The 24,003-nt window shown below is 47.7% G+C and overlaps 1 protein-coding gene across 4 annotated transcripts in view; it reads right to left on the bottom strand.

The window, feature by feature from the left end:
• LOC139240984 (bromodomain adjacent to zinc finger domain protein 2A-like) overlaps positions 1 to 24,003 on the bottom strand; it is a 181,143-nt gene that overhangs the window by 147,491 nt on the left and 9,649 nt on the right. Inside the window, exon 1 of one of the 4 annotated variants that reach the window (XM_070869625.1) lies at positions 17,640 to 17,810. The exons of 1 other annotated variant lie outside the window; for it this stretch is intronic. In XM_070869625.1, the coding sequence (XP_070725726.1) occupies positions 17,640 to 17,766 (127 nt within the window). In that variant the 5' untranslated portion in view covers positions 17,767 to 17,810. Of the gene's footprint in view, positions 1 to 882; positions 943 to 14,022; positions 14,121 to 17,639; positions 17,811 to 24,003 lie in introns of those variants that run through there. 2 more of the 4 variants (XM_070869627.1, XM_070869626.1) reach the window with 2 other exon arrangements.

The raw sequence follows: 24,003 nt of genomic DNA on the forward strand, positions 1-24,003 counted from the left end.
CAGTGTTGCTCCAGGCTCGAACTGCTTCTGCTGCTTTGGTCCAGGGATCAAATTTTGCTGTAGCTTAAGGGCGGGAGACGTTATCACAAGATTAAGAATTTCCACCCACCGGCAGCTGAGGTCTAACCCCAGAGCAGAAGAGCAGGAACCCAGGAATGGTTACGAGGGGAAAATTGGGGAGTGGAGCAGGAGGCTTTTCACGGGACGGGACAACAGTCATGGATGCCACAATACAAGTGCAGTCATGATTTACCAGTGACCCTGTTTAATCACTATCCAGTGATCCTGGTTAAATCTGCACACGAACAGAATGGCTTCTGCTAGCAATGGAACAGCCTGTTGACACGCTGACTGGCTCGGCCCACAGATGAAGAATGGCCACTTAGCTGAGGTACTTGAGGGCAATCAGCACCCTTGGAATAAATTGGCACGAAAACTGGCGGAAAAGGGGACAAAAAATGATTTTGATAAAAGAAACCGACAGCCCGTTTGCCTTGATCAGGGTGTACAGAACGAGATGAATTCAGACAGAACTCTCAAATGTCACTGGATCCATTAGAGGCTAACTATCAGGAAACTACAGTACAATCCAGTTATGTGCTCCAGCTATTACTGACGTCATCGGGTCTAAAAGCTATTTGGACTGGAATTCTATTCTTGTACCAGACCTGTGGCTGAGTCAGACGAACGTTGACTCAGGCCTTCCTGTAAAATACATACCGAGGAAATAAAATCCAATTACGTTCAACACTTGACAGCATCAAACCCCTCTTAGAAAATAATATTCCAGTGCACAACATTCCAATCCTCTCCGCTGAAGGAAAAGACGAGGAGAACTAACCAAAGGCCCGAACATTTGAGGAATTGCAGAAGACGAGGTACCTCTCGGACTGTGAGCTCTCGTCACAAAAATCGGCAGCATTGGGCCTACCACCTTCCAATGTTGTGAGGAGAGAGGGTTTGGCAAAATCTACTCTTCGCATCAGGAATCTCCCCCATTCCTGTGAGGGGGTTTCCACTTTGTGTTGTTTCAAATTCCAATGAAGTTTTTATCTCCCATGCTCGTCTCCTTTCCCCCTGCGGGTGTTGAATTGTGCTGGGGTTCCACAGGCAGGTGCCACTCTCCAGCCTCAACATCAATCCTAGAAGATCAAATGTTTCGGAAGTGTCATTTCACATCATTGCCTGCTCGGAGTGTTCTTGGCAGCGGAAAGAGCATGCGGCAAACCTGTCCCACCCATCCTTTCCCTCAACCACTGTCTGTCCCACCTGTGACGGACTGTGGTTCTCGTATTGGACTGTTCAGTCACCCAAGGACTCATTTTTAGAGTGCAAGCAAGTCTTCCTCGAATCCGAGGGACTGCCTATGATGATGAGTGCAGCTCAATAATAACACTTCGAATGTGTTGACAATACCAACACAAAAGGCAATCACTCCGTTAGATCTAGGGCCTAGCAACATCCTTTGACAGTGTTTTAACTCACCAGGGTATCATTTAATCAAACCTTATTTACTTTATCCTGCTTTATAGAACTACAATTTTATACGTCTTCATTGTAAATGCTTTACATGAAGTACCTTGTTGTGAAAAAGACTTGCATTTATGTAGCGCCTTTCACGACCACCAAACGTTCCAAAGCACTTTACAGCCAATGAAGTACATTTGGAATGTGGTCACTGTTGTAATGTGGGAAAGACGGCAGCCAATTTGCACACAGCAAGCTCCCACACACAGCAGCGTGATCATGACCAAATAATAGTGATATTGGTTGAGGGATAAATATTTTTTTTGTTCATTGTTGGCATTTATTGCCCTTTACAACAAATTTCATGGTCATATTACTGATACTGGCTTTTTATTCCAGATTTATTTAATGAATTGAATTTAAATTCCCCAGCTGCCATGGTGGGATTTGAACTCATGTCTCTGGATCATTAGTCCAGGCCTCTGGATTACTGGTCCAGTAACATAACCACTATGCTATCTTTCCCAATGACTAGGACACTGGGTATAACTCCTGTATTTTTGCAATGTCAGCTGTGGCTCAGTGGGTAGCACCCTCGCCACTGAGTCAGAAGGTTGTGGGTTCAAGTCCCGCTCCAGGAACTTGAGCACAAAAAAGATCCAGGCTAACACTCCCAGTACAATGCTGCGGGAGTGCTGCACTGTTGGAAGTGCCATCTTTTGGATGAGACATTAAACTCTGCTCCCTCAAGTGGACGTAAAAGATCCTATGGCACCATTTTGAAAAAGAGCAGGGGAGTTATCCTCGGTGTTCTGGGGCCAATATTTATCCCTCAATCAACATTAAAAAAAAAAGATTATCTGGTCATTATCACATTGCTGTTGCTGTGCACAGATTGGCTGCCGCGTTTCCTACATTAAAACAGCGACTACACTCCAAAAGTACTTCACTGGCTGTAAAGCGCTTTTGAGATGTCTGGTGGTCGTGAAAGACGCTATATAAATCCAAGTCTTTCTTTTTTTCCCCAAAATAATGCCATGGGGTCTTTTCCATCATCATCATCGGCAGTCCCTCCAAATCGAGGAAGACTTGCTTCCACTCTAAAATTGAGTTTTTAGGTGGAATGCGCTAGAGAAATCCAAGTCTTACTTTTTTTTTCAAAATAATGCCACGGGATCTTTTACGTCCGACTGAGAGCAGACGGAGACTCGGTTTATCATCTCATCCAAATGACGGCACCTCCGACAATGTGCAGCACTCCCTCAGCACTGCATTGGAGTGTCGGCCTGGATTTTATGTGCTCAAGTCTCTGGAGTGGGACTTGAACCCACAACCTTCTGATTCAGAAGCACGAGTGCTACCCACTGAGCCATGGCTGAAGCCAGTATTAAAAACTCTCTTCGCAGGCTGTGTAGTGTCAGAGCCAGCGCCTCACAGCTAACCTGGCGTGCCTTGATGGCTCTGAGACGCTGAATGCCCACAGCGCTTGGTCAGCCCTCCAGGCCTCCATAACCAGTGCCTGCGAAGAGACGCTTGGTCACTCAACCAGAAAACACCAGGACTGGTTTGATGAGAATGATCAGGAGATCCAAGAACTAATAGATCGCAAGTGCAGAGCATTTCTGAGCCTTAAGCAACAACCCAACTCGGGAGCAGCAAAGCAACATTACAGGCGGCTCAAGGCTCAGGTCCAACAAAAATCCCAGGATCTAAAGAACAGGTGATGGATGGAGAAAGCACAGGACATACAACAACTGACCGACAGCCATGATGTGTGAGGATTCTTCACCACAGTCAAGGCCACATACGGTCCAAACTCCCAAGGCCCCACCCCACTCCTGGCCAAGAACGGGGAAACATTCATCAAGGACACCGAGGCTGTCAGGGCCCGATGGAAGGAGCACTTCGAAGATCTCCTCAATCGAGACTCTGCCTTTGACTTGAGTGGTCTCAACTCCATCCCGCAGCATGCGACCCACCACCACCTCAGTGAAACCCCAACACTGCACGAGGTAGAAAAAGCCATAAAACAGCTCAAAAACAACAAGGATACGGGAGCGGATGGTATCCCTGCTGAGGCGCTAAAGTATGGCGGAGAGGCGCTGTTGGTGCAGATACATGACCTCATCTGGAGGGAGGAGAGCATGCCAGGAGATCTCAGAGATGAAGTGATTGTGACCATCTTCAAAAAAGGGGACAAGTCCGACTGCGGCAATTACAGAGGAATCTCCCTGCTTTCACTGGGAAAGTTGTCGCTAGAGTCCTCCTCAACCATCTTCTCCCTGTGGCCGAGGAGCACCTGCCGGAGTCACAGTGTGGATTTCATCCCCTACGGGGCACAACGGACATGATCTTTGCAGCACGACAGCTGCAGGAAAAATGCAGGGAGCAGCACCAGCCCTTATACATGGCCTTCTTCGACCTTACAAAGGCCTTTGACACTGTCAACCGCGAGGGTCTATGGAGCGTCGTCTTCCATTTTGGATGCCTCCGAAAGTTCATCAACATCCTCCGCCTGCTCCACGACGACATGCAAACCGTGATCCTTACCAACGGATCTATTACAGACCCAATCCACGTCCGGACCGGGGTCAAGCAGGGCTGTGTCATCGCTCCAACCCTCTTCTCAATCTTCCTCACTGTCATGTTCCACCTCAAAGTCAACAAGCTCCCCGCTGGAGTGGAACTAAACTACAGAACCAGTGGGAACCTGTTCAACGTGCGCCATCTCCGTCCAGGTGCAAGACTACCCCAACCTCTGCCATTGAGCTACAGTACACGGACAACGCCTGCGTAGAGGTTGACTCAGGACATTGTCGACGTATTTACCGAGGCGTACGAAAGCATGGGCCTTACGCTAAACATCCATAAGACAAAGGTCCTCCACCAGCCTGTCCTCGCCGCACAGCACTGCCCCCCAGTCATCAAGATCCACAGCGCGGCTCTGGACAACGTGGACCACTTCCCATACCTCGGGAGCCTATTATCAACAAAAGCAGGCATTGATGAGGAGATTCAGCATCGCCTCCAATGCGCCAGCGCAGCCTTTGGCCACTTGAGGAAAAGTGTTTGAAGACGAGGCCCTCAAATCTGCCACCAAGCTCATGGTCTACAGGGCTGTAGCAATACCCGCCCTCCTGTATGGCTCATGTATAGTAGACACCTCAAGTCGCTGGAGAAATACCATCATCAATGCTTCCGCAAGATCCTACAAATCCCCTGGCAGAACAGACGCACCAACGTTAGCGTCCTCGACCAGGCCAACATCCCCAGCATTGAAGCACTGACCACACTTGATCAGCTCTGCTGGGCAGGCCACATAGTTTGCATGCCAGACACGAGACTCCCAAAACAAGCGCTCTACTCGGAACTCCTTCATAGCAAACGAGCCAAAGGTGGGCAGAGGAAACGTTACAAGGACACCCTGAAAGCCTCCCTGGTAAAGTGCGGCATCCCTACCGACTCCTGGGAGTCCCTGGCCGAAGACCGCCCTAGGTGGAGGAAGTGCATCCGGGAGGGCGCTGAGCACCTCGAGTCTCATCGGCAAGTGCATGCGGAAGACAGGCGCAGGCTGCAGAAGGAGCGTGCGGCAAACCAGTCCCACCCTCCCTTTCCCTCAACCACCAGTGACAGGGACTGTGGCTCTCGCAGGTGACTGTTCAGCCACCTGAGGACTCATGTTAGAGTGGAAGCAAGTCTTCCTCGATTCCGAGGGACTGCCTGTGATGATGATGATGATGATGATGAGTGTCAGAGCCCCATCCCAAGGGTCAGTTACAGGATGCGACTGGTAACAATCAGGGGCTACCCAGGGGCAGACGGTGAAGGCCCCCCACAGAAAACATTAACCAATCTTTCTCTTTCAGACGTTGACTGACCTGCTGTGCAATTCGAGCATTTTGTGATGTTTAGCTGTGTGATGTACAGCAAGGGTGAGGTCGAGAGGGAGCAAATGCACTAAAATCAAATGGGGATAAATAAAGTCAAGGTGGATGAAATAGCACCTTGATGTTTTGGTTATATTCAGAAATTGGAGCAGTCTATCTGGAAGAAATGAAGCGTAAGTCGTACATTATGTCTGGCTCCACTAGCCCGTCTTCTCACAATTGTCCAGACCTTCAAATAGGCACTTTCAATATTGTCTCCTGAAGGTACTGACTTTTGCCAGTTAATGGCTGCACGGGTGCCATGCAATCTTCAGTAGCTCGTCCCAAGTGGCCATTCTTCACGTGTAACAACAGGCTATTCTATCAGGAGGGGATCACAGTAAAGCTAGTTCCCGACATCCACAATTTCCAACGAGGGTCAATGGATAGCAATCAGGAGCTGGGACCCTAGCTGATATTTCTTCCCCTTCCTAGGCCAAGCACACTGAAGCCAATTGCAGTGTCCCACCCAATGCACTCCGGGAGGTCCCAGATTCAATCCTCTTGTGCCGAGTTATCCGATAAACGCCGGCATGGACTGGTTGGGCCGAATGGCCTGTTTCTTTGCCGTATATCTTAGATCCTATGCATGGCAATAGGCTGCTACAATTGCCCTCAGCACTCCTGGGTTAGAGAGGGACAAAAACAATCAATGAGGAACATAAGAAATAGGAGCAGGAGTAGGCCATACAGCCCCTCGAGCCTGCTCCGCTATTCAATAAGATCGTGGCTGATCTTCGACCTCAACTCCACTTTCCCGCCCGATCCCCATATCCCTTAATTCCCTTAGACTCCAAAAGTCTATCTCACCTTGAATATACTCAACGACTGAGCATCCACAATATTTTGGGGTAGAGAATTCCAAAGATTCACCACCCTCTGAGTGAAGAAATTATCCTCATCTCAGTCCTAAATGGCCGACCCCTTATCCTGAGACTGTGACCCCTAGTTCCAGACTCCCCAGCCAGGAGAAACAACCTCTCAGCATCTACCCGGTCAATCCCCTGCAGAATCATGTATGTTTCAATGAGATCACCTCTCATTCTTCTAAACTGCAGAGAGTATAGGCCCAATCTCTCATCATAGGACAGCCCTCTCATTCCAGCAATCAATCTGGCCATCTATACACGTGCACTTTCCAGTGGGGGTGGCCACCAGACAATGATCAGGAGCAAGAACTCCGGCTGATTTCACCCCCCACCCCCCTAACCCTGATGCACCGAGGACAATTCCACCACCCTTACTCTCACCCCAGCTGACATCGGCTAACTCAGGACAGACCAGAGATAGAATTTAGGACCTTCCTAGTCTGTGTGGCTCCTCATCTCAGTCCTAAATGGCCGATCCCTTATCCTGAGACGATGGCCCTTGGTAACATAAGAACATAAGAATTAGGAGTCGTCGGCCATTTGGCCCCTCGAGTCTGCTCCGCCATTCAATGAGATCATGGCTGATCTTCGACCTCAACTCCACTTTCCTGCACTGTCCCCGTATCCCTCGATTCCCTTAATACCCTCGTTCTAGACTCTCCAGCCAGGGGGAAAACAGCCTCTCAGCATCTACCCTGTCAATCACCCTCAGTCTTATATGTTTCAATGAGATCACCTCTCATTCTTCTAAACGCCAGGGAGTATAGGGTTCCTGCTCCCAAGTGCAAACATAGAAAATAGGTGCAGGAGCAGGCCATTCGGCCCTTCGAGCCTGCACCACCATTCAATAAGATCATGGCTGATCATTCACTTCAGTACCCCTTGATCCCTTTAGCCGTAAGGGCCACATCTAACTCCCTCTTGAATATATCCAACGAACTGGACTCAACAACTTTCTGTGGTAGAGAATTCCAGAGTGAAGAAGTTTCTCCTCATCTCAGTCCTAAATGGCTTATCCCTTATCCTTAGACTGTGACTCCTGGTTCTGGACTTCCCCAACATCGGGAACATTCTTCCTGCATCTGACCTGTCCAATCCCGTCAGAATTTTATATGTTTCTATGAGATCCCTCTCATCCTTCTAAACTCCAGTGAATAATACCTGCTGGAAAGTGCTTGTGGATGGTCGTTAAGTGAGGACAAGATGAGGATCAGCAGTGTAAGCCCTCCAAACAGCCTGCCGGCATACAGGGGACAATTTGAACCCAACTCGCCCAGCCCCAGCGGGAAGCCCACAGGATCGGGCGGACCGCTGCATATTACTTTCCACCAACTTAAAATGGGAAGTAAAATTGGGCGCCGTGTAAAACCAGCGTTGCACCCGGTCCGGTCAGTTTCCTGACGGGCAGATGAAGTCAAAATTGCCCCTAGACACAGTCTTGACTCAGTATTGAAGAATTGCCTTTTGGTTGTGGTATTGGAGGGCTGCCGAGAGCTGTGAAAATTTACCCCAGCACTCGTCAGCAGCTTCCGAGGAGGAGGGAGGGGGTGGAGAACACTGGGGGAATAAAAACATTTCCCTTCCTCGGATTCGTCTTGCTGTTTAGAGCACCTGTCAATCACACAGCTGGGCTCAGAAGGCTGGCCTTTGATTTCTCTTCGTCTCACTGTGAGGAACCATCTGTCCCATTTTATTATAGGGGCAATTTTACGATTTTGTGTATCTGCGGGGGGGCATACCGGGAATTCCGGGACTCAGGCCCTACAATTTTTTTATAAAAGAAAAGACTTGCATTTGTACAGCGCCTTTCATGACCTCGGGACGTTCCAAAGCGCTTTACAGCCAATGAAGTACTTTTAGAAGTGTAATCACTGATGTAATGAGAGGAAACGCAGCAGCCAATTTGCGCACAGCAAGCTCCCACAAACAGCAATGTGATAACGACCAGATAATCTGTTTTTTTTGTGACGTTGATTGAGGGATAAATATTGGCCCCTGGACACTGGGGATAACTCCCCTGCTCTTGCTCGAAATAGCGCAATGGGATCTTTTACGTCCACCTGAGAGAACAGACGGGGCCTCGGTTTAACGTCTCATCCGAAAGACGGCAAATGGATGGAAAATCGTAGGGAGCGTGTGCCTGATTTCCTGGTGCACCCTCCCAGCGGGGAAGCTCTGCACCAGGAACACAATTCTGTAAAAATGTTGGTTTTCAGTGTTATTCTCCTTATGGTTTTGCGGCTCACGTGACAGTTTTTCTGGAAGTGCCAAGATTTTGGTGTATGGGTTTACATCACGTTAGGTACAGAGACGTTTACTGGAAAAGGAATGTTGATTTTCTCTAGCGTCTCTGCCTTGTGCTTCCTCACAGCAAAACAGCTACAATCAGAAACTCATGGTGGATTGAACCTGCATCTCACCACTGCCGTGACACTGTGCATTGTTGCTCCAAAGGACTATGCTGCCACATGGTCATTATTTGCAGCCATCTTTTGTTCTCTAGGCACACAAAGCAGTTCCATCTGGCACATGGTGCAAATTATACCAGAATAGCTGGAGATATCCATAAAAGTGGAGCCTTCTCGAGACATCAACTGAGTGGGCACACACATATCCCTTCTAAAATATTCACACAAGGGGAAGTTTTGCTAGGGTTCTTCTGCAAGCAAATAATATTTTACAATAAAAACGTCAACATTTAAGGAAGTGACTGGAAAGGTGGCCCAGTATACCTAAATGTTCTGTTGCACTGTACAACAGAGCAGGACACATATCCACGTGCAAGGATTCTCTACAAGGCTAGTTCCTAATCGCAGATGAATTTGCCTGGTAAACATACAATTTCTCACAGGGAGGGAAAGAAATGTTACAGTCAAAGTTCACTTGAAAAGCTCTCCTGAGGCTGTTTCTAGGAGAGTATTGGAAGGAAGAGAGCCGGACAGTAGTCTTAACTTTCAGTGGCAAAGTCAAATGAGGGACCAGGGTGCGGTCAAAGAAAATGTGTACAAATTATGACTATACTTGCACAGGATAATCCCAATTCCAGAATAAAGCAATGGAAATATCACGGTTCATCCCCACAACCCCCGCCCCTATTTCCTAATCTCACATAGCACAAAACATGCTTGGTCAGGAGTGCGGCCAAGAAATCTGCCGTCAGGCTTTGCCGAGGCTGTTCTACAAAACCCTGTTGGAAAGCATACAGGAGTGAATGTTATCAAGTGTACAAGAGTGCAAAGACTGTCCCTCACTCCCTGTGTGTAGCTGCCTGGCCTCCACTTGACACATCACAGTTGAGATTGGGGATTCAGCATGTACCTTCTAATGTATTTGCCTTATGGGTTCTTTGCTTAAGAATTCAGAGCAACACATTGCTATTAAGAACCAGTTGGTTTATTAGCAAAGGTTTAACAATCACACCACACATTGCCAGTTCATCCACCAGGCTCACAACCACCTGCCCCATCGTGGATCCCCCGAACCCAACTGGCTGGGGTTCACAAGACACAATAGAACATCACGTGACTGGCTAAGCCACTCACAACTCAACAGTTCTACAAACCTGTGAGCATATTCACAGGGGCACACATTACATACGTGAACTACTCCGTACTGTCCAGCTGAATTTTACTATGAGAATTATCAGCAAAGACATGCCAATCCAGGCCGACTTGAACAACCTACCAACCAACCGATCTCAAATCTAGGAGGTCATTTTGGACCATCGCCGAAGCCCTTCAGCAATCTCCCCTCAGCCTCGATGATGAAATGCTCGGAAGAACTGCGACATACGGAATGGATTCCTTAAAGAGGAGCCCACAGTACAACCTGAAGGATCAAACCTTCCCCATAAACAGTGGACAACCATCAAACCACCTCAGAATCGGTCATGGTCGATGCTGCCACCTTCTCCACAGATGGAAGATTAAAGCCTCCCCATCGTGCGACTGTGGAGCTCCTAATCAGACCCTGGAGCAAATCAATGGGCCATTGCCCTCAGAGGGAATTCGCAGGCAGCCTACAAGATATCCATGCTGTTACACCGGAAGCTTTGGCCTGGATATCTGATTTAGAGATTGACATTTGACTTGATTTGCTACTACCATACGAAAGAAGACGACGACGACGACTCCGTACAGCGCTGTGCTGGTACTGTAACGTGCAATATTGTTCCACTCACTCCCAATATCAAATAGCAGGCGGTGGGTTCTGCTCGCACTCTTGCTTTGCTTCTCTTGGGTTTGTTTTGGTCCTTTTCGCTGTTTTAACAACCACGCCATCAACAGAGGAAACCACTGGTGGCCACAGCAACCATTCCACAGTGACCTCGCCTCGTCACCCACAAACGTCACGAGTGGGTTATCTAGGTCAGCTGGGAGAGGAGTAGTTTCCGATCCCGCTGCAGTCTATCTGTGGCATCAAAATACGTCAAAGATGGGCTCCCCCAGTGGCAGCTTGAGGCAGTCTGCAACAGTGAGCCAAATAGACTAGAAACGTCCCAGTCTAGGCGGGTGTTAGCTGATTTTAGCCAGGATGGCAGTAGCGATGCTACTGTTGGCCTCGAGTGTGGACATCAGATGAGGACAGTAAAGTGAAAAGAAATCCCTCTGTAACACATTACATAGAAAATTTCCCAGGTGTCAACTTGGCTCAGATGGTAGTGCTCCTACCTCTGAGGCTGACGGCTGTGGGTTCAATTCGGGCTCAAGAACTTGAGCACATAATCGAGGCTGACACTTTACAGCTGTTTGTGGGACCGTGCCTTGCTCAACACCGGTTGTTGTATTTGCCTACGCAACGAGTCACTGGAATTCGTGGTATGTGAAGCAACTTGAGATGTAATCAGGGGCTACATAAATGCCAGTCACGCTATTATAAAATGCCTAGAATATTCAATGTATAGTGCAGTCGCTACATTATATCTGACAAAGTTCTTGTTATATAGTATATTTCCTATTTTATGCACTATATATAATATACATTGTACAATATACAGCATTTTCTCTGCTGAAATTCAGTAATACTGAAGTATGACTTATAATAGAACAGTACAGCACAGAAGGAAGCCATTCGGCCCATCGAGTCTGCACCGGCTCTTTCGAAGAGCAACCCAGTTAGTCCAACTCCCCCTTGACATTATATACTACCATTTTTACAGTTTCACTTTTGTCATACTATCTCTGCAGCAGTCACGATCTGTATTTTTTTTTAATAAATAGAGACAACGCCCCCAATGACTCAGTGAATAAAACCCAGTACGGAAAACAGAGTGTAGTACGGAACCATACAAATCATAGCGTCCCTAAGGTTTGATTCCTGGCCCATAACAAGTTGCCTGTTTCCATCCACAGCGACACCAAGGGCTAGAATTGGCCTCACTGCCCTTGGCCTATGGAGTGGGAGAAAATCAGTCACAGCACTCACTCCTGACCATTACCCAGTGACTCCTGCTGAAAATTATATATACGTGGACATTGAGCGAGGAGAAGACTGCGGTTGCAATGTCCCATATGATCAATTCGTTTACTGACACGCACCCGTTAAAAGTGGCTAATTTGGTATGGTATTGAAGGGTGGTCAGCGCTCATTGAATGTTACCCGAAGAGCACCCTTGCCTCTGACTCAGAAGGTTTCTGGGTTCAAGGCCCACTCCAGGGACTTGAGTAAATAAATATAGGCTGACACTCCAGTGCAGTGCTGAGGGAGTGCTGCACTGTCAGAGGGGCAGTACTGAGGGAGTGCTGCACTGTCAGAGGGGCAGTACTGAGGGAGCGCCGCACTGTCGTAGGGGCAGTACTGAGGGAGCGGCGCACTGTCGTAGGGGCAGTACTGAGGGAGCGGCGCACTGTCGGAGGGGCAGTACTGAGGGAGCGGCGCACTGTCGGAGGGGCAGTACTGAGGGAGCGGCGCACTGTCGGAGGGGCAGTACTGAGGGAGCGGCGCACTGTCGGAGGGGCAGTACTGAGGGAGCGGCGCACTGTCGGAGGGGCAGTACTGAGGGAGCGGCGCACTGTCGGAGGGGCAGTACTGAGGGAGCGGCGCACTGTCGGAGGGGCAGTACTGAGGGAGCGGCGCACTGTCGGAGGGGCAGTACTGAGGGAGCGCCGCACTGTCGGAGGGGCAGTACTGAGGGAGCGCCGCACTGTCGGAGGGGCAGTACTGAGGGAGCGCCGCACTGTCGGAGGGGCAGTACTGAGGGAGCGCCGCACTGTCGGAGGGGCCGTCTTTCAGATGAGATGTTAAACCGAGGCCCCATCTGCCCTCAGGTGGATGTAAAAGATCCCATGGCAGTATTTCAAAGAGGAGCAGGGGAGTTCTCCCCGGTGTTCTGGGGCCAATATTTATCCTTCGACCAACATAACAAAAACAGATTATCTGGTCATTATCATATTGCTGTTGGTGGGAGCTTGCTGTGCGCAAATTGGTTGCTGCGTTTCCCGCATTACAACAGTGACTGCACTTTAAAAAGTGGCTGCAAAGCACTTTGAGATGGGGAGAAGACTGAAAAAAGGGGGCAAAAGCTAGACGTTTACGTATAATAACTAATATCTGTCAGTATGCGGTTCTGATTTTAATTTCCCGGCTCCCCAGCAAGAAGGCAAAGGAATGCGATTATGCTGCAGTTACCCCAGCTTCTGTACAGCAGGTGAAAGGTGCCCTCTTCAAATAGACCTGTTGATCCTGCAGCTTTTCCCTCTTCTGATGGGGAAGAGCCCAACCTTCCGGTGGAATGATGGAAATCAGGGAGCTTACTCTGTGGGGAATCACACAGCACAGACCCACATCACCTCACTCAGTGCTGCAGTGCGAGTAAGGCATTTGCTGGGATTGTGGCATTTGCTGGGATTGTGGCACGTGAGCATGTTAGTGAGTAACACGGATAAGGACTCAGGATATGGTGGAACTGAGTCTGCTTGTAAGGAAGGATCTGTAGTGTTCTGCTCTTCCCCAACTACACAATTCTACTTTTTAAAATCTGACTTTTGCTTTTTATTAACAAAAAAACATTTCTTAAGTTTCCCCAAAGTATCTGCAATGTTTCTCAATCGATGTCTGTCAGCCCTGATGCTGCCTTGTATTTATCATAAATAGATCGATCAGGTTAAGGAGGTTACAGCCGGAGAGAGCAGGAGGGAGCAAGAGGCAGAGCTGCGAGCTCCACAGCAATGGAGCCTATTTGATTCCAACCCATGTGAAAGCATAGGTAGATAAATATATTAGATATTCACAGTAACTTTTTTCTTAATAGGATACAACTTTGATAACTGTACAACAGCTATTGCTTCCAAACAATTTTTAGACAGCTGTAAGATCAATGATGTTGTTCACAACCAGAAGCCTACTGTACAACGTTCCCTTTTGCAAAGTTGATACAATCGAGGCCCAATAAATGCAAAAATAGTTTGCAAAATAAACGCCACATTTGCTTTGTGTCTGGAGTTATGTGCGCACCAAACTATCTGTTGTTACTTATGGGTGAATTAACGCTCGGATCGAATGTTAGTCGATGCGCCACGCGAACAGGACGGTTCCTAGGATCCTGCGGGCTCTCTTTGTATTTGCGCGAGCGTGCGGACTCTAAGACCCAGTGGGATGCCCAGGAGCCGGCCGCAGGAGGAAGTGATACAAGCACCAAGAAAAAAAAGATACAAAACTGCACAGCAATCACACGCACGCACGCTGATCCCCAAACTGCTGCCGGCCCGATCCGAGGGGTTTTAAAGCCCGATCGGAGCAAGGACCCGGGTCACAGCACTCACCTGGCCATCCAGCTCATCCCCAGCCCGGCGCGGAGCTCTGCGGCCAGCCAGAAATGGCAAAGTTTGGTGGATTTCGCAGAGAGTCAGTTTCACCCCCTCTTCAGGCAGGTGGCTGAGACTAATGACGTCAGTCAGCTCTGACCCACAGCATCATCTGCATAAATTTGACTTTGTAAAGAAAGATTACCATCTACTCATTAACATGCAGCCATTGTACAGCATCCTCCTCTGGTACACATCGCGACAACCTTCATAATTGTTGCAATTAAATGCTTCCATTTTCCCTTTAACTTTATAGTGCAACTGTTAATAAAGATATTTATATTCATATTTTTGAAATTATATATAGAGGAAATCCCAATCAAAATCTACAGGAACTATATTTTGCGATTACATTATATCTTTGAATTTGAAAAAACTTGCTGAACATGGTCAAATTTATGTTTATTTTTTATTTTAATTGATTACAGTTGCATTTTTATGTTCAATAACGAGGAATACTGTTCAGATATTTTATGCAAATATAAAATTATATTTTTTAATTAGCACCAATGATTAAATAGATGTAGGTTGAAATTAATCATTTCCATTAATTATCAATTTATGTATCATTTACATTTTTGATCTTTTTTTCCTACTGGAAGTGTCACAAAGATGGCTCTTTTACTTGATTGAATTATTAGGACCTGCACCCAAAAAATGTGAAATAATCAAAAAGGGTAGCCAGTCCCTGTCTGGAACCTTTGTAGACTTTATAGAGAAACGAGTGGTTCCAGTTCCTTTGACCTTCCACCCACCCCACCCCCCATTATCAGAGTTAGGCCGTGAAGAAACACAAGAAAAAATGATGGGGGCAAGAAAAAATGAATCCAAAGACTATTTGCAGGATTGCAAAAAATTGACATTAAGCTTCTCTAGAAAAGAGAAGGCTGGGGGGTGATCTAATAGAGGTCTTTAAAATGATGAAAGGTTTTGATAGAGTGGATACAGAGAGTGTTTCCACTTGTGGGGAAGAGCAAAGCTAGAGGCCATCAATATAAGATAGTCACCAAGAAATCCAATAGGGAATTCAGAAGAAACTTCATTACCCAGAGAGTGGTGAGAATGTGGAACTCGCTGCCACAGGGAGTGGTTGAAGCATTTAAGGGGCGATTGGATGGGCATATGAGGGAGAAGGAATAGAGGGTTATGCTGATAGAGTTAGATGAGGAAAGACGGGAGGAGGCTCGAGTGGAGCATAAAGGCCGGCATGGACTGGTTGGGCCGTATAGCCGATGTCATCCTATGTAAGCCTCCCAATGTCTTAGTGGGTCAACTGGCCATCCAGTCAGAATTGATGCCTAGTCTGTGGTGAATTTACTGCTAGCCAGTGCAAGCAGTGGAGGTGTTACAATAGGCCTCAGAACATCAGGGTTAGGAAGGAGAAAAATCAGCATCAGTATCCAGTGGCCCCTGCTCAAAAGTGCTAGTGTGTGCACATCAGGTGAAGACAGGATTGGGCTAGCATCACATGGTTGATAGCCCCCTACACTCGCTGTCTTCTAGGCTCCCACATGAAAATAGCACCAGTAGGCTGCCGGTATGTTCTTTTTTTGGCCTATTTTCTCACTTCTGCTGATTCTTGCTGGGTTATGGTTCCACAGTGCCTGGTCCAAGTGGCCATCCTTTTGCGTCAACTGTTGGCAGGCTACTTGTTCATATGGGAGGGGGGGGCGGAGTGCAATCATAGTAAATCCAGAAGCTGTCCCTGCCCAGCATCTAAACACATACTGTCCAGCAGAGGTCGCTGCAAAATGATCAAGAGTGGGAACTCTGGCTAATTTGTCTTCTCCCTAGCTCAGGGGCAGAGATTACTGAAAACACCGTCACTGCCGCCGAGCTGAACTCAGCATTGCTCAGAAATAAACTGCGTGACTTCCCTAGTCTCCTTGGCTCAGTTCCACAATGGGAGCGTACTTCCCAAGAGTCATTGAAGGATCCGAACTAGCTAAACATTCTAGGGGGAGGGAGGAGCACTTCTAATCCAGAATATGCTGCAAATGTCCTGACAAAAAAGCATGATCTAATTAAAGTTACAATTTGTAAAGTTAGATTTTTTTTAATTGCCGAGCACAAAGTATATGTAGTCACCATCAAAAGCTCTTTTAGGAACCAGACATGAATTCAGTCAATGTTTGGCCATGTTGTTGAATATTTTTGTATATGAATGCTAATGACATCACCCGTGACACTGGGTTGGAGGCGTTACAGAGAGCCTGGCGCTGTGGGGGTGTGAATTAAGCAGTCTCACACAGTCATTAACCAGAGATTCTTTAGCTCAGTTCTAATTCTCTATGTTTTGCCACAACATGCTCATTCTAACATCCCAGGGCAGAGCTGACAGGACTATTCTAGCACCAGTGGGGTTGGGCTGAACTGATGTGAGCTCTCTCTGATCGAAAGTCTAGCTTCCAATGTTGGACAATTGACTATACATTTTTATTTCTCCCCCCTCCCTCCCTCCAAACTTTTTTTTTTACAAATGCAGCTGTTATTCAGCTCCCTCACATGGTTGGGCTCAGTAACTCCTGTCAACATGTCTTCCTCACAGAAGTATTCAAAACAAATCAACGCAGAGACATAAGTAAAACAAAATGTTCAGATTTAGCAAGTGATTTTCCCCAGTGTGGCATTCCACAAGAAATCCCGCCAACTTCTACACTTGCCACGTGTGGCGCGATTTGAGGCCCGAGAGCCACAATTTTGATGTAAAAAGACCCGGAGGCAGCAAGAATGTTGGGGAGTGGTTCCGAGTCATAAACATCAGTCGCCATAATGATGATTATTTTCACCTTTTTTGATTTAAAGATGAGCTTTGCTTTTTAAAAACGACAATCTTCGCTTAATCATACACAATTCCTTTTTAAACTTGTTCTGATTGTAACCCTCTCTACTTTACAAGTTACTCTCCCCAGTGGAGTCTCCGTTGAGGACCCATAATCCCAGCCAGTACTTTATTCCCCTCGGATCCTGGTTATGGGCGTTGTGTTGAGGGATTCTCTCTCCTCCTGCAAGCAGCCTGCAGACAGAGAAAATGGTGGCTACCCAGCAGCACTTACTTTAGCTGTCAGTGGTGCTGTCACCTCCAGTGCCGCTGGAGGGAGAAACAGCCCTTTCTCGCCACCTCGTTCACTTTACACCTTCCCTGAAGCACTGCCGCGCAAATGGGGCCAAGAACTATAGCTAATGTGTCGACTGCAGTTGTCTGGTCAATAAAAGGGGACCGTGTGTCTGTCCGGCTCATTTGCATGGCTTGGCTAGATGTTTAGGTCTTATTTTTCCCCCAGACCTGGGGGTTAAAGAAGCTTTCTTTGGTCTCGATCTAACCCTTACTGGGCCTGATCTGGGAGTGCTTAAAACTGACACTCAGTCCCTGCAGTAGGGAAATATTGCATTCTCCAACACTGACTTCCCTTGCATTGAATTCACAAAAATAAAATAAAATGAAACACAGGGCTAGAACAAGTTGACGTGATCCCATCAGTCTTTAAAGACTGGTGGGTGACATCGGTATAGAATTTCTCTTTTGCCCCGATTATTCTCCGCTGCTCTTTGCTGGGCCGTGATTCCACGAGTACCTGCTGTCCTGTGGTTCCTTGACCTAAAGGCCTTTCTGCTCCATGGCCGGTCCCTGCTCGCTCTTCCTTCACAACCACCCTTCTTCCCGGGCAGCTTGTTCTTGTCACAACAGGCTCCTTGTAACATCCCAGGGCCGAGCTGACAGGACTATTCCAGCAGCAGTGGGACTGAGTTGAACTGATCTGAGCTCTGTGTTTTATGATCGAAAGTCCAGCTTCCGATGCCTAGGCTGGACAATTGATTGTAAATCCTTATTTTTTTCCCCAGCCCCCTTTCTTTTACGAATGCAGTTGCTGCAAAGGGTCTGTTTGTTCTTCCTCCTGGGTGATGATACAATTAGACACTAATGAACGAGCAGGTGTCCATTTATAATGGAGAGGACACACACCAAAAGTGTTGGCACAAGGTGGATTAATTGTAAACCCCCACCCCTTCCCAGAGTGAGACACAAACCCGTTATTTTACCGAGTTAGAGAGAGGGGCCGTTTTTCCACTGAGATTTTAATAAGGCTTTCGCGTTTTCTTCGGTTGCTGGCCCAGATTCTCCTTATTTCACAGGAACAAGCGCTGATGCAGAACACTGAGCGGCTGTGAGACAGGGAGAAGCCATGCATTTATTATGGGGTCTCACCAATTGGAAACCTCCTCCGATCAAACTCTGATCGAGTGGTTCATTCCTGCACCTGTGGCTGCACAACGTGCTGCCCCTCTCTGCATCAGATTTTTTTTGTTACGAATTGTGAATCCCGTGTGTCCGCTCGCCGGGCTTAAACGGTGCTGATTTCTGCACAGGCTCTTTGTGCATCTTACGGTCCTGATGTCGCTCGCTACTTGTTCTGATCTATTCCCCCGTGCTTCCTCACAGCTGTCGGACTTTCTTAAGTCGCGCTGGGTCCAGGCTTTTGTTGTTGTTGTTGCTCTGAAGAGCGGCCAGTGACTGGCGGTGTAGTGAATGTGATGGTTCATTGCACTGACAGTGAAAGTCCATGCAGACTCTAGAGTGAATGAATTAGAAGAGACAAGCAGAGCAGGGGAAGGTCGGTTCCAACAAAGGCAAAAATATTACAAGAATCCATTTCTGGGGCACAGCACAGCAAGCACGCATTTTGGTGCGCTGACCAGTGTGTTGAATAACTGTTTCATGAGTGTGTCTGACGCGAGGCCGTGAGTGTTGGTGGGCTATTTGACTGTGCGAGCATCACAGCTACGCTCAATCATGCCCTCCCTCACCCCACGTCCATATCTGCGCACCAAAATGCGTGATTGCTGTTCCGTGATCCCTATTAGAAGCACGAACCTTGGCGGAGTTTTCCCTTTTCCTACCCCAAGGATGCTGAGGACAGTCACATCTCCCCTACAGCTGCTTTGGCTGCTATCCATTAACTCAGAACGTGGGGAATGAACCTCCAACCTACTGGTCTGTATGGCTCAGCGACTCACTACCATCACCGTCCGGGGAGCTGCTATTCACTGCCTTAATAATATACTGGCTACCTGGGGAATTTAAATTCAATTAAATAAATCTGGAATTAAAAAGCTAGTATCACTAATGGTGACTATGAAACTACTGGATTGTTGTAAAAGCCCATCTGGTTCGCTAATATCCTTTAGGGAAGGAAATCTACCGTCCTTACCTGGTCTGGCCGATGTATGACTCCAGACCCACAGCAATGTGGTTGACTCTTAACAGCCCTCTCAAATGGCCCAGCGAGCCAGTCAAGAAGGTGGCTCACCACCCACCAACTTCTCCAGGGCAATGAGTGTTGGGCAATAAATGCGGGCCTTACCAGCAATGCCTACATCCCATGAACAAATTTTTAAAATTCCAACTCCTTGTCTACAAGTCTTCGCCCCCAATCTGCCTCTGCAGCTCCATCCCACTATGTGCCAGAGTGTACCCTCCCCTTTGCCGACTCTGGCCTCCTGTGTATCCCTCTCTGCTCTGCCGTCAGTGATGAAGCCTTCAGCTGTCTTGGCCCCCCACTTGAACACTCTCTCGAAATTCCTCCACTTTGTTACCTTTCTCCTCTCCTTCAAAACCTATCCCGCTGACCATTCCTTCAGTAGCCACCCTAATTCTGCTCTCAAGTGTCAGCTGTGGCTCAGTGGGTAGTACATTCACCTGAGTCAGAAGGTCGTGGGTTCAAGTCCCACTCCAGGGACTTGAGCACTGAAATCTAGGCTGACCCTCCCAGTGCAGTGCTGAGGGAGCGCCGCACTGTCGGAGATGCCGTCTTTCGGACGAGACGTTAAACCGAGGCCCCTCATAAATGGATCGTAAAAGATCCCATGGCACTATTTCAAAGAGGAGCAGGGGAGTTATCCCTGGTGTCCTGGGGCCAATATTTATCCCTCAATCAACATAACAAAAATACAGATTATCTGCTCATTATCATATTGCTGTTTGTGGGAGCTTGCTGTGCGCAAATTGGTTGCCGCGTTTCCCACATTACAACAGTGACTGCATTCCAAAAGTACTTCATTGGTTGTAAAGCGCTTTGGGATGTCTGGTGGTCGTGAAAGGCACTATATAAATGCAAGTCTTTTTTTTGAACACCGCTCAGCCTCTGCTTCTGCCTCTGTGAAGTACTTTGGGGTATTTTATTTCATTAAAGGCAGTATAACAATGCAACTTGTTTTTCTCGATTAATTGAAGGTTTTCATCGCTAAGCCCACGGAGGCAATCTGTGGGTGCAATAACAATGACTAGGATGCGATACTGGAGTTCCCATATATGCCAACCTAGAAACAACTCCGGAAAAAAATAAGAACTCAAAAACAGCCCTGAATATAGGCCAGGGCGACTGAATCGGTTCCTTTTTTATTGCATGAGATTTCAGGATTTTTAGCAATGATATGGTGATTGGGTCTGGGGCATGCCAGGTAGAAAACTTTGTAATTCTGCCTTTGAAGCCAAAAATGATGATTAGTGGAGCACACTGGATTTCTCAGATGAGTTTAGCAACCACACACTATCATTTTGAAAAGGAATGTTTTTGAGAAATACCCGGAATACACACTCCAAGGCTTTATGATGCCATTCCACACGTCACTGAAGATGATGTTGAATACGATGGGTAACACTGGACAACCTTGTCTGGCTCTTTTGAAGAAAGTTGGCTCAGTGAGTCTCGTGTTTATCCTACGTGAAGCTGGAGAACACATCGCAGATAATAACGAGATTTGGCCATTTTTCCCCATAGCTTCCAGCTTCTTCATGCAGGCCGCAGGAGGCACCAGAATGAAAGGCTTCTGAAAATCAATGAACGCAGTGTGAGGGTTTCCCCGAGCTTTACAATGCTCTGCATCTTGTATGAAGCCACAACTTGTTCTACAACATTCCTCATGAGAGCAAAATGTAGACTGTTCCTTTCTGATCGCTCCAGAAGCTTTCCATTGCATCCAATAGGCGTGCCATGACAACATAAAAATATTCCTCTGTAGTTTTCAGGGTCACTAGGATGCCCCTTTCTTATCGATAGAAACTACTGTAGTCTGGAACACTGAGGGCATCAGGGCCTCAAACAGAATCCGATTCACCAGCCCCAGAAAAGTGGTTCCAAGGTAAGTTGGTGATTTCTGGCACTGTTTTGTAAAATCATTTCTACTTTCCTCTCCCCTTTCCCCCCACCCTTTCCACACCTAGTGCAGCACTCAAACACTGACAGTTGGAATGTATCACCTCCCTGATTCTTCATTTTACATCATTTTCTCCAGTATATTTTCCATCAGTTTCTGCTGCATATCCTCGCTTGATACATTTTATATCACTTAGCCACTCCAGTGCAATTTCTATTCACAATCTCTGGGATTTGTGTCCTTCTGAAGGCATGGAGCACTTGGATGCCACTGGCTATTTCATCACAAGCCAGTCCCTGATGTGCTGCTCTATGTGCACACGGGTTCTGTGCATGTGTTCAGGTTCTCAGAGGAGAGACAGCCTGCTGGGAATCCGTGGCAGGAAACTTGCCAAATCGGTCACTCATGCCACCTGGATGGAGCTGGCATTGCCAGAGTGCCAACTCTCTCACCATCAGGACTGCAGACCAGCGCCATAAAAATGTCAGTGACTTGACCAGGATGGACAAGCTAACACACCAGCCACTCTCCCTTTTCTACTTTGGGCACCAGTGCAGTCTTCAACCTCTAAAAGTAACAGCTGTACAACTAACCTTTCACAATTCAGTCTGGTCGGGGGAGGGTCACTGACACTGGATCTTACATTATGGCTACTCATCTCCCCTAACAGCAAATACTTGCATGCACAACCCTAAAACCCCTTCCTCCACTTTAACAGGGTGATACCACCACATCACTGACTTCAGCTCTTCCATGCCACCTGACACAGTCCTCAGCTGCTAGCCTTCCCCTCATTTACTCAATCTTGTTGCAAGATAAAATGGCACACAATGCCCATGAGAGGCAAGCCACTGGGAGGGCATCCCCAACTTGAAACACCTCACGGTCCATGAGGAGAAGGCCACAGAGCTCAGGGAGCGTCGCAGCTCTTCTTGTGGGAGGTGGTACGATTGGGGGCATAGTGCTGGTACCAGGTTAATGACTGAACACCTCCTTGGTCACCCTGACATCCTTTGCATGTAGTCACACACAATCTGTACTTTCAGGGAGTGCAAGCTCTTCCTGTTGAGGTAGCTGAGGAGGTTTTCTGTAGTCGCTCACAAAGCAACGTGGGCACTATCAATTGCACCCTGGACAGTAGGAAACCCAGCAACCCTGTAAAACAGAACCCCCATCTTGCTGCTGCTGTGATGCCAACGGTTCTGAATGCTCCAACTCTCCTGTCAAGTGCGTCAGTCACCCGATGAATACACAGCACCCTGGCGGATATTACAGAGATCGCCCGTGGCTGCCTGAAATGAGCCTGTGCCATCAAAGTTGAGTTGGTCGTCACTTTAGTAGCCAGAGAGAGAGCAGTGCGGGCAGATGTACCTGGCTGTAAGTCCTCGTGCAGCAGCTGGCAGAGCTCCCCTATGGCCTCATTGGTGAAACGCACTCTTCTTCTACACATCTCCTTACCAATGCTCCCTCTAAACATTACCGTGGGTGTGCAGCTACTTTATTTAAATACACGGCACCATTAAATTTGCAGCCCAGCCGCGCATACGCAGTACGTTCAACGGGACAACTTGCGAACAGGTCTGCGCAGGACCTTCACAGATTGCTGCGTGGCTGCACAGATTACAGGCAACATTGCTCCTCACCAAGATCCTCATATAACCTGTGGTGCTTGTAGATTCGGGGGGGGAATATCAGGTGGACTGCATCCTCCTGAAATGCTGCCTGCTCCATCCTGTGATGCTCCTCCTCTTCCGCCATCATAAATGCACATAAGGGTAAAGTGGGCAGCACACTTGCCTCTGAGTCAGAAGGTCGTGGGTTCAAGCCCCACTCCAGAGACTTGAGCACGAAAAATCTAGGCTGACACTCCAGTGCAGTGTTGAGGGAGCGGCGTACTGTCGGAGGTGCCATCTTTCAGATGAGACAATAAACCGAGGTCCTGTCTGCTCTCAGGTGGACGTATAAGATCCCACGGCACTATTTCGAAGAAGAGCAGAGGAGTTTTCCTCAGTGTCCTGGGGCCAATATTTATCCCTCAATCAACATAACAAAGAAACAAATTATCTGGTCATTATCACATTGTTGTTTGTGGGAGCTTGCTGTGCGCACATTGGAGGCAGCGTTTCCCACCTTACAACAGTGACTACACTCCAAAAGCACTTCATTGGCTGTAAAACGCTTTGAGATGTCCGGTGGTCGTGAAAGGCGCTATATAAATGTAAGTCTTTCTTTCAAGGATATGCCCATAGGGAATGGCACACCTACTCTTGAGAAGGCCTCATTGTGGGTGTGGGCTGGATATTTCACAGCGGTCTCGCACTGTTGGATGCAGGGAGAAGCTGATCCAGATCTGTGTAGGGAGAATGGCGTAAAAAAAAAATCCAGTAACTCCTCGCCTCCCCCCGTATCAGCTGATCCTGAAAAAAGCTGCATCTCAGAATTCTTAGTCTAAATTATCCTGAGTGCTTTGGGAATGTCAAAGCAGGAAACTGGGAGCTGCTGAGACACTGGGGACTCGGCAGACAGGTCGCAGGAAGGGCTAAAAAGCACAAGGGAATTTGGGGGGGGGGGGGAAAAGAGTCGATTTTGAAGCAGAAAACAGGTATAAACATCTGCCATATTTTGCTGCCAAAAAAAGTGTCTCTCCTCGATTGAAATTACACTGAAAAACAGCATGGAGATTCTATGCCCTACTCAACACAGTCACTATTGGGCCTTTCTTGGCAGCGGGATGTGGGTGAAGAACCAACAAGTTAATTTGCCTTGCTCATATGCACCATCTAG

This window comes from Pristiophorus japonicus, chromosome X (assembly GCF_044704955.1).
Source record: "Pristiophorus japonicus isolate sPriJap1 chromosome X, sPriJap1.hap1, whole genome shotgun sequence".
Classification (NCBI taxonomy): domain Eukaryota; kingdom Metazoa; phylum Chordata; class Chondrichthyes; family Pristiophoridae; genus Pristiophorus; species Pristiophorus japonicus.